The 16761-nt window shown below is 46.5% G+C and overlaps 1 protein-coding gene across 3 annotated transcripts in view; it reads right to left on the bottom strand.

The window, feature by feature from the left end:
- LOC141153010 (uncharacterized) overlaps positions 1–16761 on the bottom strand; it is a 309390-nt gene that overhangs the window by 191845 nt on the left and 100784 nt on the right. For all 3 annotated transcript variants that reach the window (XM_073637684.1, XM_073637685.1, XM_073637686.1), the window contains one exon: positions 15381–15443. In XM_073637684.1, coding sequence (XP_073493785.1) covers positions 15381–15443 — 63 coding nt within the window. The remainder of the gene's footprint in view (positions 1–15380; positions 15444–16761) is intronic.

Here is a 16761-nt window from a genome sequence, read left to right as displayed (position 1 = left end):
CATGTCAGATATTTAGAAAAACATGCAGATGTGTCTTTTTACATAATGTATGTAAACCTCTGTTTTCAACTGTGTCTCTGAATATTTGATTTGAGAATAATTGCTCAATTCAAAGTGGAAATTTGATTTGCACCTTTTATCTCTCCTCAGTCCTTAGCTATCCATATTCTTTCCCTACTGCCACCGTCAATCCTCCAAACTGCTCTTCTTTTTTCTGCTTTTTATCCTCCTTCCACTTGGGTCTTCCTTTCACTAGGCCCCACATTATCAGATGGACTGTGATGCCCACCCATGATGTGTGTTGTACCAGATGTGATGGACAAGTAAATGGAAGCCCCCACAAAAAGAAAGACCAAAGAAGATAGAAGAGTTTATCAGTGAATCGGCAGTGGGACAGGTACAGGGTGGGCCAAAAACAAGTTGTTACCGATACGGGTGGTGGAACCTCTGTGCTGGGATGCAAGGAGGGACCAGAGGGGCGTAACTAAGTGCCTACTCGGACCGACCCTGATTGCACGGCAGCTTAGTCGACTTCGTGAACCAAGGAGGGACCGGGCAAGTGGACCAGGTGCCACTCTGGGATCGACCTTGTGTGAGAGCAGGCGACTCCCACGGGTCAGATGGCTGAAGCTGACAGGTACAGTGGGAGAGCACGGCAGGTAGCCTGATGGGTGACCCGGGTTGGCAAGCAGGCGGGCACGGCAGGTAGCCAGACTGTTGATTCGGGTTGGCAAGCAGGCAGGCACGGCAGGTAGCCAGATGGGTGATCCGGGTAGGTAACAAGGTGGACATGGCAGGTGGCCTGATAGGTGATCCAGGTAGACAGGCAGGCGGGCACGGCTGACAGACAGGCAGGCGGGCACGGCTGACTGACATGCTGGCGAGCACGGCTGACTGACAGGCTGGCGAGCATGGCTAACAGGCTGGCAGGCACTGGAACCTGAGGGCTGAGGAGAGTGTTAGCACACAAACAACAACCTTGCACAGGCACCTCCATTTTGGAGGAGGTGCTTTATATAGGAGTGGTCCTCCGGCCATTGGCCAGGGACTCTTTAGGACGGTGTGCGGGGCCCCTTTAATAGGGCGGGAACATGCACGCGCCCTAAGCACAGTGCCTGGAAATCTGCGCGGTGCGCGCAACAGCAGCAGCAGGAGGTAGGGAGCTAGAGGACGCCAAACCGGGACCGCGGCGGTGAGGGGAACTACGTCTCTGCCCGGCAGGAGGCAGAGACGCCGACGCTACAGAAGTGAGTATAAGATTGATTTTAATCCCTACCCATCAATCCACAATTCTACTGGATTTGCCCAAAGTGAATTGGAAAAAAAATCAGATTTGGGTGAATTAATTAGAATTTCTCATCCCCAGAGACAGCTACTTTTAGAGCATTTAGATTTTTTTTTACCTTAATATTTTCAAAAAGTTGCTTTATGTTCCTAACATTTCTATGTAAGGGAAAAGTGCCCTCTTTTTTCTTAAACAGAGCTTAAAAATCTCTTGCACAGACTATTCTTGCTGTCTCTCTCAGAATATCTGGTAGGCTTCCAGAAAAAGGAAAGCCCTATCGTGTCTGCCTGAAGAATCCATAAGAGCTGATGACCTGATCCCAGAGAGTCCAAGAATAGGCACATTCTATATGCTCCCCAAAATCCACAAATCTGGAAATCCAGGAAGACCAATTATTTCATGTGTGGGCACCCTTACTGAGCAAGTTTCTGGATGGGTAGAGTATGTTCTTAAACCCCTGGTAAAGAGTACATCCAGCTACATTCAGGACACGACAGACCTACTGAATAAACTAGCAGCAGTAGGTCCTCTACCAGAAGGAACCATCCAGGCCACCATGGATGTGGAATCTTTGTATTCTAATATCCCACACAAGGATGGATTAAATGCCTGCAAAATCTTCATAGAAAATACAGGAATTGTTGCTGATTCTGTAGTGAAACTTACAGAATTCATCCTCACCCACAATTACTTTGAATTTGATAACAACATATATCTACAGGAAACTGGTACAGCGATGGGAAGTAAAATGGCTCCACAGTACGCAAATCTTTTCATGGCCAAGCTTAAAAATGACTTTTTGCCCTCATGTCCCATCAGGCCTCTGGCCTACTATCATTTCATTGACGATATTTTAATCATCTGGACGGAGTCTGAGCAACAGCTGAAGACGTTCCATGAACACTTTAATCGATTTCATCCCACCATCAACATAACACTCAACTACTCCTGTACTGAAATGAACTTTTTGGACACCATCATCAAGCTACAGAACAATGAAATAGAGACATCCTTGTACCGGAAACCAATCGACCATCCTACATACCTTAAATGGGACAGTTTCCATCCAAAACACATAAAAAACTCTATTGTTTACAGCCAAGCCATCAGATACAATCGAATATGTTCCAACCAGATGGATAGAGACAAACACCTTGATTGCCTCAGAAAGACCTTTTAGAAACAGGGCTACCATCCAAGAACAATTGAGAACCAGATTACAAGAGCCACCAGAATATCAAGGAATCATCTCCTACATTACAAAACCAAACAAGAAAACAACCGGGTGCCTCTAGTAGTCACCTACAATCCAAATCTGGAGGCGCTAAGAAGAGCTGCACGGAAACTACAACCCTTACTACAAAAAGATGCCCAATTACAATCCATATTTCCAGACCCCCCACTTCTGTGTTTCAGGCAGTCCCCAAATCTAAGAAGCATCATTGTCAGAAGCTCCCAGTCATCTCCACCAGCTACAGGTACCTTTCCTTGCAACCAGAAAAAATGTAAAACCTGTCCGTTTATAACGACCACAGACAAGAAAAAGATTCCCAATTCACATCAGGACTATAAGATCCCAGGTACGTTCAGCTGTATCACATCTAATGTAGTGTACTTAATTATATGTACCAAATGTCCAGCTGGGGGTCTGTATGTAGGGGAGACAGGGCCAAAACTTAGAACAAGGATGAATCATCATCGCCACACAATAAAAGAAAAAAGAATAGATCTGTCTGTAGCCAAGCATTTTTGTTCCCCTGATCACAGCATAAAAGACATGAAATTACTGGTATTAAAAGGTAACTTCAAATCTCAAAGAGAAAGAAGAATCTTAGAATATAAACTGATGGTGACATTTAACACTTTCAGAGCAGGAATGAATGTGTAGCATGGATTTATGTCATTCTACATCAACTAAGGAATGTGCTCCTCAGACTTGTGAGGCCATCACAACACTGGACCTAGACACAGGATAATAAAACCTTTAAACTCCTTATCTATTAACTGCTAAAATATTTATAGCCAGAACTGTTTATCTCTTCCATAATAACTCTGCTTTTCATCACCTGTCTTACCTATTGCATTTTTTGTGTGTCTTATTGTGTATAAATATGTGACTCTTCAGATTTTGTGGTATACTATGCCTGATGAAGAGACCTGAGTAGTCTCGAAAGCTTGAAATTTGTTACCATCTTTTCAGTTATCCATTAAAAGGTATCAACCACTGAGGACTCTCAAATCAAAATATTTTTCTTGGATTCCCAAAAGACACCCACAACCCTTCAGAAACCAGACAAAACTTTGGAATAGAGGGGCATAGAAGAAAAAGAAAAAGTGTTCCAGAATCAGTGGAGCAGAGCCAATTGGATGAGACAATCTATTTAAATAAAAAATCCATTGAAAAGCCCCTTTAAAGACATTTTTGTATTTGAAAAGCAGCATTTTGACCTTTTGCAGACAGGGTAGTTGGGGGAGAATCCTGCTGCAGTTGTCTTTTTTATTTTGTGCATTTTTATGTGAATATGGTAAAGTTTACCTGACTCATACAGGGAAATTCTGAGCAAGACCCCTCTAAAAATTCATACAGTAGAGTTGAACAAAACTCTCAATATTTTATCTGAGAAGATTTGCACAATTCAAGGTGGAAATTTAATTTGCACCTTTTACTTCTCCGTAGCCATCCGCATATTTATTCCACAGCCACCGTCAATCTTCCAATCGGCTCTTCTTTTATACTTTCTATATGACTCGCCCCCAGAGCCGTGGGGTACTCAGCAGCCGGGCCTATGGATGCCGGCGGGGGATATCACGGTGGCTGGCCCGGTCCATGGCCCAGGGCGGTCAACTAAAAGGGGAATTGTTATTTGGGGAATAGTTTGTGATGCCACCTGTGATGCCTGGTGAGGATCACCAGCACTGCGACAGTCATCTGAGGCAGATGTTAGGGCAGTTTATGATGGAACGGCTCCCCACAGGTGGAGCGGGCCTCAGGGCAGTGCGAGTGATGCAGGTTGCGCTGGGTGTTGTAGTGCAGGAGGAAAAGATGATGCAGTGGAAGAATAGACGGAGGCAGTGCGGTGCTGTCATCCGAGTCTTTACTCACAGTTGTTGCAGTCCAGATTACAGGGATCCATGTAACTGCCCTCGTCGCGCTGCGTTTACTCAGTGAGGGGTCCAGCTCTTCCTCAGATGATTTAGGAATGCCTGACGGAACCCCGCTTTCTTGTGTTCCTCACTAGACCATCTTTACGCTGGGTCTTCTCCCTCCTGCCCTGCGCTTCCCCACTCTCAATCCTGCTCAGGTGCTCTGAAGTCCCTCCTGCCTTACTGGAGTTTACCAGACCTACTTGACCCTCGCAGGGATTAGAATGAGACTTTGGCAACTGCGCTATATAAGCCAGAAGCCTCCGGTTTTTCCAGCCGAGACTTGAAGCTACACGACTGGTCCAGGGGCCGGTCCCCTTCTTGCGGCCTACGATCCTTCTGACACCTTGCAGATTCGGGGCGTACAGGTGCCATCTGCACTCGCCGTACCCCCTAGGATCCCTTCAATATTACGGAGCCTACTCCTCTGCTCCCCTCCTGGGCCTCTAACACTAGGCCCCACTTGTGGGGGCTTCCTCCACCCACACCCACAACTGGCTCCCCCTACCTTTGGATTCCCCCCACTCCAGCCAGGGACAGGGCTCAGCAGCTGCGAACATGCATCTTGCCCTTCCAGCCGGCCTGGAGCAGTGTAGTGTTGGATGCAGGTGTTGGGGCTCCGGGAAGCACTCCCTCCTTACCTGAGAGAAGGGGATACCACATCTCTGGTTGAGGTGCAGTACCCCTGTGGCGACTGAACCCTCAGGGGCACAACAATACCCCCTGGTAAAACACAGCACGTCCGCAGGCTGGAACAGAGTAAGACAGGGTAGTTTAGACATGCAAATTTTTAAGAATGCATTCACATAGAAGATAATAAAACTTTCTTCCCTTTATGGGAGGCACTTCACTTGAACGTTACAGGCTATTGTTACACTATACAACATTATAAAACACTTTTCAAGAAAGTTCCTGTAACAGGGTGCAACAGCAGCAGCATGAGGGACCCGTCCAAAAACCCTCAACGTAGGCCCAGGGCGTGGCTGCAGGACATAGACGATCCAGATCCTGGACCTCGTCTTCCGCCACGCCAAACGGGTTTTTCTTCTGAGGTTCTGCGTTGTAAATATAAAACCAATAGGAAGCACTTTAAGAAGTACAGAACTATATACAACATAAGTTTTTGGCTGTTCACAGTCCCCAGCCTGAAGTCTCTATACCCTGATGGATAATTATGCACACAATAAACCAAACATTATTAATGTACCCTTATGGGTAACTATATACATATTTGACCAGTCCCACTTACTATACTTAGTAATGGGGTCCCCGCCTGGGGTATTTCTGGTTTTTGCTGGACCCAGCCGGGTCATCAGCAATGTCCTGCGGGGCTGTGTCCTCGATCACACGGTACACCTGTAGGGCATACCACCCGCGTTCACCAATGTGCCGGGTGTATGTGACGCGGTCAAGGGGGTAGAGATTCCAGTCGGGATGGCCCTGTTCCAGCTCGGGCTCAACATCCCGCCGGTTCACGAATATGTCCCTGGCAAAGTTAGGGTCCCGGATAAAGCCCCACCCAGCCTTCAAGTCAAACTTCACCACAAGTCCTTCCTCATGGGGGCTGGGGTGGGCAGACTTCACGTGCCGGACCTGGGCTTTCGCAGACTTATTCCGGGCCTCCAACTTCTCGCAGCGCGCCTGCCGGGTGCGCCGCCCTTTTTCCAGCTGCAGGAGCTCCCACCTGCAGAACTCTATCCTTTGCGAGGCCTCGGCTTGGGTCTCCTGTGGGAACACCATCAGGCCCCCCCCCCCGGTTGTCCCAACTAAACTCTTCTCCGCTGGGGCATTCAACCGGGGGCGCTGGTGTCGGGAGGAGTGGGGACGGCTGCTGGTCCTCGTACCGGGCGGACCAGTCAAAGATGGGCGCGCCATATACCCACTCGGGTGCCGGAGATGGCGGTTCCGGAAGTGAACCGAGCAGGAGGTTCCTGGCTTCAGCGCCCGGGAGTGGAGGTTCCAGGAGGGCACCAAGTAGAAGGTCCTCAGGATCAGTGCCCGAGGGTGGAGGTTCCGGGCTGAGCAGCTGCTGCAGAGAGGGCATGGCGGAATAATTGGAGTGCTGGTGTAGGAGGCTCAGGAGCAGGTCAGCACTTGCAGCACCCGGGACAGGGGATTTCTTCCTACCTGCTCCTGTGCTGCACAAGGCCTCCTGGTATTCAGCGGGCTCCGCCGGGGCTGGGGTGCCGCTGCTGGCATCCGGTGCTGCTCTCCGCCGCGCTGATAGTTTTTCCAACAGCTCGCTCCTCCACTTGGTGACCGCGGCTTGCTGGGCCCTTTCCACTTGTTGGCTCAGCTCCAGAATATCACTCTGTAGGAACTCTGCATCCTCCGGGGACAATTTACTGGATTCTCCCTCCAGGGTGAGGGGGGTCACTTGCTGCAGCAGGCCAGAGGCGGAGGCTGGACATTTGCTTCCTTCTATTCTGGCTGCCGGGTGCGGTCTTTCTAGACTGGTTAAGACCACACCCTGTCTCCATTCTTTCTCTCCTCCTCCTCTCCCCTTTTGAGGACGGCCCCATGGCCACCTGCTGTCGGTCACTCCCTGTGACGTGCTCCCTGCCTTGACGGACACATCTATGCGGACAGTCACTGCTGCAAGGGGCAGGGTATGCTTTTGGCGCCATTATGGGACCCGGCCCACGATGGAAGGTTCCATATTGTTGTTTTTGATCACGCACATAATGGCGCCCGTTCTTCTGGGGCGGGCGTCGCATCCAATGTGGAAAAACAGTCCATGTAAGGCACACAATACTCGCTGATAACGGGCTGGTCACGTATCCTGTTCGTGACACCAGAAGATGACTCGCCCCCAGAGCCGTGGGGTACTCGGCAGCCATGCCTATGGATGCCGGTGGGGGATATCACGGTAGCTGGCCCGGTCCATGGCCCAGGGCAGTCAACTAAAAGGGGAATTGTTATTTGAGGAATAGTTTGTGACGCCACCTGTGGTGCCTGGTGAGGATCACCAGCGCTGCCACAGTCCTCTGAGGCAGATGTTAGGGCAGCTTATAATGGAACGGCTCCCCACAGGTGGAGTGGGCCTCAGGGCAGTGCGAGTGATGCAGGTTGCGCTGGGTGTTGTAGTGCAGGGGGAAAAGATGGTGCAGTGGAAGAATAGACGGAGGCAGTGCGGTGCTTTCATCTGAGTCTTTACTCACAGTTGTTGCAGTCCAGATTACAGGGATCCATGTAACTGCCCTCATCGCACTGCGTTTACTCAGTGAGGGGTCCAGCTCTTCCTCAGATGATTTAGGAATGCCTGACAGAACCCCGCTTTCTTGTGTTCCTCACTAGACCACTAGACCGTCTTCACGCAGGGTCTTCTCCCTGCGCTTCCCCACTCTCAATCCTGCTCAGGAGCTCTGAAGTCCCTCCTGCCTTACTGGAGTTCCCGGACCTGCTTGACCCTCGCAGGGATTAGAATGAGGCTTTGGCAAATGCGCTATATAAGCCAGAAGCCTCCGGTTTTTCCAGCCGAGACTTGAAGTTACACGACTGGTCCAGGGGCCGGTCCCCTTCTTGCGGCCTACGATCCTTCTGACACCTGGCAGATTCGGGGCATACAGGTGCCGTCTGCACTTGCCGTACCCCCTAGGATCCCTTCAATATTACGGAGCCTACTCCTCTGATCCCCTCCTGGGCCTCTAACACTAGGCTCCACTTGTGGAGCAGAGCTCCTAAAGAGACTCTGCTCCCTGACTGTCTTCACTCACTCCTCTCACTGACTGACCTGCCACCCTAAGATGGCCTCCCTTTTTATATATCTCCTACACTGGCACTCCCGAAAACTGCTCCCTCCACCCACACCCACTACTGTTTCCCCCTACCCTTGTGTTCCCCCCAGTCCAGCCAGGGACAGGGCTCAGCAGCTGCGAACATGCATCTTGCCCTTCCAGCCGGCCTGGAGCAGTGTAGTTTTGGATGCAGGTGTTGGGGTTCTGGGCAGCACTCCCTCCTTACCTGAGAGAAGGGGATACCACACCTCTGGTTGAGGTGCAGTACCCCTGTGGCGACTGAACCCTCATATATTTTGTCCATTTGGGTGTTTCCTTCACTAGGTCCCTCGTCATGATGTTTGTAGCGATGCCCATAACTGATTTCACTAACTTCCAAGTAAATGGAAGATCCAACAATAAGAAAGATAGACTAAATAAAATAGAAGAGTCAACTGGTGAATAGGCAGTGACACAGGTATAGGTAACGCTAAAAAGAAATGAGCATAAGATTTGTTTTAACCCCTTCCCATCAGGTCACAATTTTACTGGATTTTCCCAAAATGAATCTCCAAAAATGTGGATTTAAATGAATCAAGTAGATTTTTTTTTATCTCTAGAAACAACCCATTTAAAGTGAAATAATATCTTTTAGATTTTTTTTACCTAAATATCTCCAAAATTGTACACAAATTTGTTCACATTTCTAAACAAAGGTTTAGGGCCCTCTTTTTCTGAAATAGCTCTAAATCCCCTGCGAAGACTATGCTTATAAATAGAGATGAGCGGTGTTCGACTAGAACTGTTCGCCAATCTCAAATTCGAGCTGTTTTGGGCGGTGTTCGAGTTGTCCGAAGAACCCGAACGATTTGCAAAAAATTCGGCTGTTCGAGGTTATGTTCGATAACTGTTCGTGCACCAAAAGCGTGTCCTGCATGTCTGGCGCTATTTAGAGCACCAATCATGCAGAGATTGACTGCCACTCACTGTAATGCCACAGCCATGGTGGTTGTGGCATTACAGTGATTGCCCAAATCGATGGGAACAGTGCCAACAGTGAAACATGAAAAGCCGGCAATTCAGCAGAGGCATACATCGGTACCTGACAATTTAGAACAGAAAGAATAGAGCTTCACACATAGATTAGATAGATAGAAACATGTCAGTCACATATATAAGAAGTGCAGTGACAGTGTTGCTTACTGTACTTGTCATTTAGTGTAAAGGATGTATTAAAAAAAATAATAGTGTTTTCATGCACCGTCTCTTTAAAAAAGCCGGCCGTCATTTCAGTAGCGGTACCCGACAATTTAGAATAGAAGGAATAGAGAATCACACATAGATTAGATAGATAGAAACATGTCAGTCGCATATATAAGAAGTACAGTGACAGTGTTGATTATTGTACTTGTCATTTAGTGTTAAAATAAAGGATTTATTAAAAAAAAAATTGGCGTGGGGTTCCCAGTAATTTTAGTCTCTAGCGGAGGTTAAGCAGACGGCTGGGGAAGATGCTTGAAGCCTAGGAAGGGGGTAATACCCATGGAGCTTCCCAGGCTACTAATATCAGCCCCCAGCTGAATACCTAGCCTTTACTAGCTATTAAAATTGGGGACCCCCAAAAGAAATTACATGGGGTCCCCCCTATTTTAATAGCTAGCAAAGGCTAGGCAGACAGCTGGGGGCTGATATTAATAGCCCATGAAGGGTGCCATGAATATTGGCCCCCTCCCAGGCTATAAACACCAGCCGTCAGCCGCCCCAGAAAAGGCGCATCCATAGGATGCGTCAATTCTGGCACTTAGCCTCGCTCTTCCACGCTGCCCTGGTGCGGTGGCAGGGGGTAATAGGGCTGGGGTTGATGTCAGCTTATAATGCCAGCTGACATCAAGCCCAGGTTAGTAATGGAGAGGCGTCTATAAGACACCCCCATTACTAACCCCATAGTCAAAGTTAAAAAAAACACAAACACCCAAAATAAAGTCCTTTAATTGAAATAAAGATTCTTTATTGTTCTAAATTAAACCATACTTACCATCACGCCCATTCCAGCTGAAGCCAATGTCTTCTGCAATAAAAATAAAATAATAAAGCAACATCATCCTTACCTTTCCATGGTTCCCACGACGGCTTCAGCTCTGCTACTTTCACATAACAGGCTGGATCACAGCAGAACGCTGCCATCCAGCTTGCCATGCCGCACACACTGAGAAGCGCAGGCATGTTGCGCTCCTCAGTGTATGGCTGTGACAGCATCCAGATGAGCCGAGATCATGTCCAATGAACTCGGCTCACCTCAGGCATGTCACCTTTCGATGGTTCCCAGGACAGCTCCAGCTCTGCTACATCGAGATGACAGGCTGGACCGCAGCAGAAAGCTGCCATCCAGCCTGTCATCCCGCAGACACTGAGAAGCGCAGGCTTGCTTGCGCTCCTCAGTGTTTCGATGTGACGGCATCCAGATGAGCCGAGGTCATGTCCAATGAACTCAGCTCACCTCATGCACTTCACTGACAGCGTGGGAAAATTCTCCTGCGCTCAGCGCTTCAGCGTGAGAATTCTCTCACGCTCACCGCATGCGCAGGAGAATTCTCCCACGCTGTCAGTGACGTGCATGAGGAGAGCTGAGTTCATTGTCGGCTCATCTGGATGCCGTCACAGCCAGACACTGAGGAGCACAAGCATTCCTGCGCTTCTCCGTGTCTGCGGGATGACAGGCTGGATGGCAGCTTTCTGCTGCGGTCCAGCCTGTCATCTCGATGTAGCAGAGCTGGAGCTGTCTTGGGAACCATCGAAAGGTAAGGATGATGTTGCTTTATTATTTTTCTTTTATTGCAGGAGATCGTTGGCTTCAGCTGGAATGGGCGTGATGGTAAGTATGGTTTAATTTAGAACATTAAAGAATTGTGTGTTTATTTCAATTAAAGGACTTTATTCTGGGTGTTTGTGTTTTTTTTTAACTTTGACTATGGGGTTATTAATGGGGGTGTCTTATAGACGCCTATCCATTACTAACCTGGGCTTGATGTCAGCTGGCATTATAAGCTGACATCAACCCCAACCCTAATACCCCACTGCCACCGCTATAGGGCAGTGGGAAGAGCGAGGCTAAGTGCCAGAATTGGCGCATCCTATGGATGCGCCATTTCTGGGGCGGCTGACGGCTGGTGTTTCTAGCCTGGGAGGGGGCCAATATTCATGGCACCCTTCCTGGGCTATTAATATCAGCCCCCAGCTGTCTGCCTAGCCTTTGCTAGCTATTAAAATAGGGGGGACCCCACATCATTTTTTTGTGGGGTCCCCAATTTTAATAGCTAGTAAAGGCTAGGTATTCAGCTGGGGGCTGATATAAGTAGCCTGGGAAGCTCCATGGGTATTACCCCCTTCCCAGGCTTCAAACATCTGCCCCAGCCGTCTGCTTAACCTCCGCTAGAGACTAAAATTACGGGGAACCTAACGCCAATTTTTTTTTAATAAATCCTTTATTTTAACACTAAATGAAAAGTACAGTAATCAACACTGTCACTGTACTTCTTATATATGTGACTGACATGTTTCTATCTATCTAATCTATGTGTGATGCTCTATCTTTCTGTTCTAAATTGTCGGGTACCGCTGCTGAATTGCCGGCCGGCTTTTTTAAAGAGAGGGTGCATGAAAACACTAATATTTTTTTAAATAAATCCTTTACACTAAATGACAAGTACAGTAAGCAACACTGTCACTGTACTTATTATATATGTGACTGACATGTTTCTATCTATCTAATCTATGTGTGATGCTCTATTCCTTCTTGTCTAAATTGTCCGGTACCGATGTATGCCGCTGCTGAATTGCTGGCCGGCTTTTTTAAAGAGAGCATCTTCTGAGCAGTTTGTCAGCTTTTGGACACCTTTGAAGGTGTTTTCTATGTGTTTCTATGTGTTTTTGTTTGCCTGCCATTGGTTTTAATGGTGTTCGACGGTGTACTAAGGTGTTCGACGAACAGTTCGACGAACAGTTCCTCGAACATCCCGGTGTTCGACGAACCGAACCCGAACACTACGGGGGTGGCTCAACACTACTTATAAACTCTCTCAAAATATCTGGTAGACAACTGGAAAAAGAAAAACTCTCTCGGACTCCCAAAAGAGTCATTCATTCTTCTGGGTCCCTCTGAAACCATCCAATCATCCCAAGATTTATAGTTCTGAAGATCATGTATAGTACATGTCGTCGATATAGCCACCATCCTACCAACGTCATAAGAAACAGTGTGTAGCTCCGAAATCAAACCTGGCACATGAAACAGCTGACTACAGACGGTGTCTGGTTTGGCTCCTAATGAGCGACACTTCATCACTGCATGCTACCTAGGTCAAGTCTCCCATAATACCATTAGCTCTGATATCAAATAATTTATACAGCATATCAGTTAACTCCTTTTTCTAAGTGGTGAAAAAAAAACCTCAGAAATTTGCAAAAAAAAAAATTTTTTATTTTGTACCATTTTCGTAGATCCAAAATATTTTTATTTTTTATTGCTGGAGCTTTGTGAGAGCTTCTTTTTTTGAGTAGCGAGCTGCAAATTGTAATGATATCAACTTGTGATATACAGTGGCATGTGAAAGTTTGGGCACCCCTGGTCAAAATTACTGTTATTGTGAACAGATAAGCAAGTTGAAGATGAAATGATCTCTCAAAGGCCTAAAGTTAAAGATGACACATTTCCTTTGTATTTTAGGCAAAAAAAAAATATATATATATTCATCTTTTACATTTTAGGGCTTTAAAGATCATTTCATCTTCAACTTGCTTAACTGTTCATGACGCGCCCCCTGGGCCGTGGGGGATACCCGGAGCCGGGCCTTCTGTAGATGTCGGGGGTTGTAGTCACCGTGGTGGTGACCCGGTCCGTGCCCAGGGTGGTCAAACCAGGGGTAGCCTATTTGTGGGATGTTATTTGTAAGGTTAATGTCCGACTACACCACCTGTGGATTGCAGTTATGACGAATCGCCACTGCGGAGCAGACCACTGAAGCTGATTGTGTGTGCAGCTAGATGATATGACTCCCCACAGGAGAAGTGTAGCTTCAGGGCAGCGGGAGTGGACGATGATGGTTATGGTGCAAGCCACGGAAGTAACGACTCAGAGTCTTGGCAGTGCAGTTCAGGGTCTTTACTGATGGCAATTACTAGACCCCGCCGGGAGTACTGGTTGGTAATGAAGGCCTGGCCGGTCTGAGAGCAAACTAAGAGTTCCGCTGGCCAGGTGGAGATGTAGGCCTGCTGTTCTGACTGCACTCTTTCTGGCTACCCTGCTGTAGTCATGTGGTAGCCCATGTTCCTGAGTGTACCGTGTGGTGCTCACCCGTATGGCTGGTGACTCAGGCTGCTGGTATTCCTCGCTCCTCTGTGGCGGTACCAGTCCCTCTCGTGTGACTGAGCCTCCGGGCTTCCTGGGGCCAGAGGACCTGAAATCCCCTGCTGTGTGGTTTCTGCTGCTGGATGTATAATCCCCACAGCCTCGGACTCCGGTGTCCGGTTCTTAACGTCTTTGGCCAGGACGAGCTCTGCTCCAGTCCCTGGCTCTTTGCTCCTGTGTCCTACAGAGCTCCTCACTCTCACTAGACTGGACTCCAGGCTAGACTCGACTCAACTCAACAAGACTGCTGTAACCCCGCCCCAGACCCAGTTTATAAAGGGCAGGTTCCTCCCCTTTCTGGTCTGGAGCAGGAAGTGTTGCATGTTAAAGTGTCCTAACCAGGAAACTCCTGCTTGCTCTCAGACATGGTATTTCTACCACTGTGGCAAGCAGACCCCCTGGGGTGCCACATTCACAATAAGGCTATGTGCCCACAATGCAGAAATGCTCCGGATTTTTACTGAGCGTTTCTGCATCTCCATGGCAGAAAAAATGCATGCGGATTGTACATGCAGATTGTACATGTGGATTGTACATGCGTTTTTCCTGCCAGGGACAAGCGGATGTGAAGCATTTTGACCATGGGATTTAGCATGCCGGTTGTCGAGCGCCTTCCAAGCGATTTTAGCATCACTTGGAAAGTGCTTGACAACTTGGTCACACTATATAAATCCATGCAAACGGCATGGATTTTATATAGTGTGACCAAGTTATGATGCTGGAAATGCAGCATGAATAGTAAAAAATAGAATAAAAATGTTGAAAAATAAAAAAAAACATTATGCTCACCTTCCGATGGCCCCCGGTCTCCTCTACGGTGCGCCCAGTGTCTTTAGCAGCTTGCGGTGCTCTAAAAAGGACCTTCCATGACGTCATTTAGTTATGTGACAGGTCACACGACCGCCGACATGAGCGGCTAAATGATGTCATGGCAGGTCCTTTTTAGACCACCGCGAGCCACTGAAGACACCTGAGGAGACCGGGGGCCATCGGAAGGTGAGTATATGTTTTTTTTTTATTTTATTCTTTTTTTAACTTCAGGTACTATGGTACCCGGGTCTGGAAGAGAGTCTCCTCTTCTCCAGACCTGGGTACCATCCGAGCATTGAATCGCATAATATCCGATTGTGTACGTGTAGTCATGCGGATATTATGCGATTCAATGGAAGCGATTTCACCGCAATTCCCCACAATTAATGGTTGTGCTGTAGATTTTTCCGCAATGATAATCCACAGCGGAAATTTCCGCAGCATGTGCACAGTACATGCGGATTATCATTGGGGAACATGGCAGACAACTCAGCAAGCCTTTTTAATTTGTTTCCGTGACGGAAATGCCGCCTCAGAAATGCATTAGATTCACATTGTGGGCACATAGCCTAGCAGTAATTTTGACCAGGGGTGCCCAAACTTTTATATGTCCCTGTACATGATGGTTGAAACATTTTCCATTGCAATTTTAAGGCGGTTGTGCGACTGAAAAGTTTGTTTCAATTTTTCTTTTTTACGGCCTTATCGCAAAAGTTAGGTCATTTTTTAATTTTATAGAATAGATTTTTACTGACATTATCTTTTTTAATTTCTTTATTTTTAACTTGGGTAAAATTAGCTGAGTCAAATTTTTATATACATTTTTTATTGTGAAAAATGTTTGTTTTTTTTACTTTAATTGCTTGCTTGATTACTTGTTCTATAAACTGCAATACTACTGTGCGTTATATCATACATGTTATCAAACTATCTCAGGTTCATGTCTTCTAAACAGACTAAAAAGTAAATAAAAAAAAGTAAAACATATTCCTCCACCATGTGGCTCTTAATGTTGACTTACTTATGTCTCCATTTTGCTGTGGATCATTTTCACGTTCCTTCGGCTCTTGTTCATCAGGATTATCTGTGAATAAAAGTACATTTAAAAAATAACGTTAATAATCTTTATTTAACATATTTCACATTGTTTTACAATTCAAAGGATACCTGCATATCATAGATAATGTGGTGATTGGATATTAATCTGATTGTCTGGGGTAGCACATTCCAAAAATCTGGTGCAGCATGAGAATAGACTTGGATAGAGATGAGCAAATCAATTCATAACTTATTGAATTTGTTACACATTTCACTCCCTGACTCCCCCTCCAAAAAAAATGTGTATTTGACAAAATCTGAATAATTTGGGATTTGATTCGCACAAATCTAGCACTCCAAATAATAAAATATCAAAATATCATGTTCAAATAACTGCACCCAATTTACTAACAAATCAAGTAGCACTCTGCAATGCTAAGTATGCGAACATGAAATATATAAAAGTTGAATTGCATTACTGCTCTAGAAAATATAAATAAATGAGAAATCTTAGCGCATAAATTGGCCAATACATGTGTACCTGGTATCCACATTAAGGCATTTCTCGTCATACCAGGAACCTGCCTGTGTGAACTCCTCTCTAAGAGACAAAAGTCTGCTTGTGTATGGGAAAGCAAGACCCTCCTGCAATTAAAACCGCCTGTGGCCTAGAGGCGGAGTGCTCAGTCAAAGCCTAGACATACAAGTGCTTTTCACTAAATTAGAATATCATCAAAAAGTTAACTTATTTCAGTTCTTCAATACAAAAAGTGAAACTCCTATATTATATAGAGTCATTACACACAGAGTGATATATTTCACGTGTTTATTTCTGTTAATGTTGATGATTATGGCTTACAACCAATGAAAACACAAACGTCATTATCTCAGTAAATTAGAATAATTAACAAAAAAACACTTGAAAAGGCTTCCTAAGCATTTAACAAGGTCCCTAAGTCTGTTTCAGTAGGCTCCACAATCATGGGGAAGACTGCTGACTTGACAGATGTCCAGAAGGCAGTCATTGACACACTTCAAAAGGAGGGTAAGCCACAAAGGTCATTGCTAGAGAAGCTGGCTGTTCATAGAGTGCTGTATCCAAGCATATTAATGGAAAGATGAGTGGAAGGAAAAAGTATGGTAGAAAAAGGTGCACAAGCAACCAGGATAACCACAGACTTGAAAGGATTGTTAAGAAAAAGCCATTAAAAAATTTTGGTGACATTCACAAGGAGTGGACTGCTGCTGGAGTCATTGCTTCAAGAGCCACCACACATAGACGTATCCAGGACATGGGCTACAAGTGTCACATTCCTTGTGTCAAGCCACTCATGACCAATAGACAACGCCAGAAGCGTCTTACC

The sequence above is a fragment of the Phyllobates terribilis genome, unplaced genomic scaffold, assembly GCF_046119375.1.
Source record: "Phyllobates terribilis strain yellow unplaced genomic scaffold, ASM4611937v1 Scaffold_7__3_contigs__length_470593459, whole genome shotgun sequence".
Classification (NCBI taxonomy): Eukaryota; Metazoa; Chordata; class Amphibia; order Anura; family Dendrobatidae; genus Phyllobates; species Phyllobates terribilis.
This window is presented reverse-complemented; position numbering and strand designations above follow the sequence as displayed.